Here is a 4,247-nt window from a genome sequence, read left to right as displayed (position 1 = left end):
TTTACATGCAATGACTATGGAAAGTGTGTAGAAGAAGTTAATTTGAATCAAAGAAGTGAAGCTAATGTAATTAGTTGTTTACTTGTTGTGTTACTGCTTCAACTTCTTCTTTGAGAGTTTTGAAATATAGCTTTAATTGAAATATTTAAACAATACAAGTATTTATTACCAAACTAATCTAATTAAAATAAAACACAATCTTTCTCTTTTTTATACTGAGCTTGTTTAATCAATGTTATTGACTCATCTGGTTTATGTGGTGAAGTGAATTGAGGAGTTGGAGCACATGAGTGAGTTCTTTGAGAACGTCCAGACTGTAAACGAGTTTTAGGAACATCTTCTTTTTGTGGTTTACATTCATCACTAAAAATGGTTAATTTTCAAGTAAATGAATAATCAAACAAACAAACAGATATGGTTGGGAAAATTCCATTGCATTAATTTCAAGACAAAACTCTTCAAATAATAAGTCAAATTCATGTGTTTTAGATTCTTCAAAATAGAAAAAACGAGGTCTTTTATTCATTGGAAAGAAATTCACAAAGCCTTGAACGTCATCATCAGTAACTGTAGAATTATTTGACTTATTAAACCCAACTATAATATAATGAGTTGACTTAAGATTACAATATCTTAGAGTTTCATTATACCAATTCATAAGATTTGCAAATGTATCTGACTTTTGATAGTCAAAACATAATATTACTCCTAATACATTAAAATATGGTGTGTATGATGCACCTTTTCTAAATGAATGATCATAAACATATGTTCTTAATTTTAAAGTTTTTCCATCATCAAGTTGAAGTAATTTTGGTGGATAATTATCAAAAGAATAAAGACTAAATGAAGTGTTCCAATCAAGAGATAATCCAGCACATAATCTTCTTGAAAAATCAGAAATACAAGAATCACCTAAAATGATAGTTTTAATAGTAATGATTATTTCTGATTTATTAAAAACAATAAGTGCACGTTTTTTATCTCCTTGATTCAGTGGTGGTGATGAAAATGTTTTACTTAAAATACCAGTTTGTGAAATTGTTCTTCTTTGTTTATATTCTCTTTCTTTTGCAATTTGGTTATCACTAAAACAATAAATATAAAACAATTATTATTTGTAGACAACAAACATCACATCATCTGTTAAATCATTCAACCTAATTTGTATATAACATTGTTCAAGTTCATTAAGTAAATTTAATGTTGTAGATTTATTGTAAGTATAAAATTGAATAGTATTATCTTTGAGAAGAATATCCTAACAACCATTATAATTATTTTATTTTCATTTCCTAAATTAAATAAACAAACAGATACTTCAGTTGGTGTATTAGTTGAGTTTAATAAATTATCATACAACCCAATAATTAGTGTATACATTTTTTTGTTACCACTAAACCTTTTTCCTTCTTCTATCCAATTACTAATATTTTTAATTGAATCATTAGAAAAATCAAAAACAACACATAAAATGTTAATTCCTTTAAAAGGAAAATAACTTGTTTCTCGTCCAACAAAATTATCATAAGTACTACATGAAAGTTTGCCTATTCTTCCATTAATTTCAATTGTAGATGAAGTCTAACAATAATTAATATTAAATTATGTAATAAAATATAATATCAAAACAAACTTGAAGAGGAAGATTAGATAAATTTTGAGAATTTAAATTTCTTTTCTAATAGTAAGTAGTTGTTAAAGAATAAAACAAAGTAATAAAGAAATAAAACAAACATAAGTTTGCCATAATAATGATTTTCTTTGTTGAAAAGTAGAAATATCACCAACAAATAATAATTTAATAGTATATTCATAATCCTTTTCAGAAATAACAGTAGTAGGATAATTAATTGTAGTTTTCATAATTTTTAATTTTAAGTTAAGTGGATGTAACTGAAAATTTAATTTTTTAAATGAATGAAAAAATGATATTAAAATAAAAAACAATAAAAAAATTGATAATAATGGAATTAGTAAATTATTTAATTGAAGAAAATGAAATTCCTTTTTGAATTGCTTCCATATATTTTGTAACTTCAGCATAAATTGCAGCAAATGTTGTAAATCCACGAACTAATTCCAAACGATTTTCAGATGGAATTAAATCTCCTTTTAATTTTTTATCAAAATCTTCACATAAAGTTAAAAAATATTTTAAAACATATCGTTGTAATTCAGTATGAATTTCTTTTTCTACATCATTCCAATATTCAATAGTTTTATCTTTAATTTCACTTATTTCAACAGTAAATAACATCATTTCTTTTAATTTAATAATCCATTTTTGTTTAAATGTTGGAACAAATCCTCTTAAATGATCAATGAATTGAGTTAATTCAGTTTCATTTACACCATGTTGATCTTTCTTATATTCAAATGATTTTACTCTATTAATTGTTTCAAGAAGAAAGAAAAAGAATTTTTCAACAAGGAGATTACCTAATGTTTCACGTTTCATTTCTAAATTATGTTGAAAATTAAAAATATCAACATTCATTGTTTGTTTTTCTTTGATAGATAAGTCATGAATATCTTTTTGTGATTTCATAAATTGTTCATCTTGTTCTTTTAAGAAACAAGTAATATAAACAATATTAAGAAATTCATTAAAAACAGTATTAATTTCAGCATTATTATTTTCAAATGCAGATGTTTTAACAATATATGATTCAATACTTGTTCTAAATTTCCATTGTAATTCTTCTAAATCTTGATAATAATGAATTACATGAGCATAATGTAATAAAGCATTATATTGTGCATATTTTCTTGTTAATAAATGAATAGGACTTTTTTCTTTTTTAGGTTGATTAGAAGCATTTTGTACAAATATAATTGTATTATTTAATAAGAAATTTACTTTTGTAATAACTAATTGAGTAACAGTATTAAGATGTTCTCTTAAAGGTATTACACCATTTAAAATATCATAATTTTTATCAATAAAATTTTGACAATTAACAAATTCTCTTAAATAAATGAAATAAGAAAAACTATCAAGGTTTTGATAAATAATTAATCGTTCAATAATTGTTTGCATTAAATATTGAAAAATTGGTTCAAATACTATTTTAACCATATCATTTACTTCATTTATCATTTGAGAATTATCAATATTTAATTTCCGATATAATCTACAATAACAATCAACATGACTAGCAATTGTATCAAATAAAACACGATATAAACTATCAATAATTGTTTCAAGTTCAAATTTATTATCTTTAGTATCATTTTGAATAGCAGGAATAATTATTTGATCATCAAGATTTGAAATATTTCTTTGAATATCAATTCGTGTTTTAATTTTATTAAGTGCTCCAATAACATCTTTTTCTTTTTCAGTACATGGATTAAACTTTTTTTCTTTAGGTAAATATTCAATCAATTCAAATGTTTTTGAAATTGGTTTATTTGATTTTAATTTAAGTAATTCTTCTGTATAACATTGAAAATATTGAAGTAATAAAATTTTCATTGTTTCCATATGATTATTTCTTAATAAAACACAATTTTCTTCTGAATAATACATTAAAAATCTAAAATGAATAGAATAATTATTTGCTAATAAATGTTGAAGAATAATTGGATTTGATTGTGATAATTTATTAAGTTTATCTGAAATAACTTCATAAATTCTTTGACAAATAATTTGTGTTGTATGTTTATGATATTCTTTACATAATTTAATAATAGGTGATTCTTTATATAATTCTTTCATATCTTCAAAACTAACTAATATTTGATGATATAATGTTAAATCTTTTCCATATTTTTCATCAACAGGAGTAGTTAATAATCTTTGAATTAATTCAGGTGGTGGAATACATTTAGTTAATAATGAACAAATTAACATATGTGCATGTTTGTCTTGTTCAACTAATTGATTAATTTTCTTTGCTTCTCCATGAAGATTTTGAAATCCTGTAAATGTTTGATTTAATTCATTTGATAATTCAACAACTCGTTTTTTAAGTGAATCAACACATTCAATAAGAAATGATAAATTGGAGTCAAGATCTTTAAATGCTTCATGATTTTGTCTTACCTCTTCCATAAATTTTAATTCTTTATCAAGAATTTGTTGTTGTAATATAGGTTTAAATTCTTTAAAATTTTCAATAGACTCAATACTTTCACTATCCATTATTAACTTTTTAATATGAATAAATGTAGTGAATTTTTTTTTAAAAGTTCTTTTAACAATGAACAATAATAAAAAAAAAAAAAAAAAAAAAAAAAAA

At 22.6% G+C, this 4,247-nt stretch overlaps 2 protein-coding genes across 2 annotated transcripts; both read right to left on the bottom strand.

Annotated features, from left to right (window-relative positions):
* Nucleotides 1–182: 182 nt before the first annotated feature.
* Nucleotides 183–1,866, bottom strand: ENU1_071500 (hypothetical protein; the record flags this gene model as incomplete). The annotated part of the gene is made up of 6 exons (XM_008858434.1): nt 183–363; nt 411–1,088; nt 1,134–1,261; nt 1,315–1,584; nt 1,637–1,681; nt 1,738–1,866. 6 exons carry the CDS (start codon nt 1,864–1,866, stop codon nt 183–185), a joined length of 1,431 nt encoding a protein of 476 aa, XP_008856656.1.
* Nucleotides 1,867–1,981: 115 nt separating this feature from the next.
* ENU1_071490 (Vps52 / Sac2 family protein) lies at nt 1,982–4,150 on the bottom strand (the record flags this gene model as incomplete). The annotated part of the gene is made up of 1 exon (XM_008858433.1): nt 1,982–4,150. The coding sequence occupies one exon, from the start codon at nt 4,148–4,150 to the stop codon at nt 1,982–1,984; it is 2,169 nt and encodes a 722-aa protein (XP_008856655.1).
* Nucleotides 4,151–4,247: the final 97 nt, after the last annotated feature.

This window comes from Entamoeba nuttalli (genome assembly GCF_000257125.1).
Source record: "Entamoeba nuttalli P19 unplaced genomic scaffold asmbl_3510, whole genome shotgun sequence".
NCBI lineage: Eukaryota > Evosea > Mastigamoebida > Endamoebidae > Entamoeba > Entamoeba nuttalli.
Note: the sequence above shows the minus strand (reverse complement) of the source record. Positions and strands in the feature narration are given on the sequence as shown.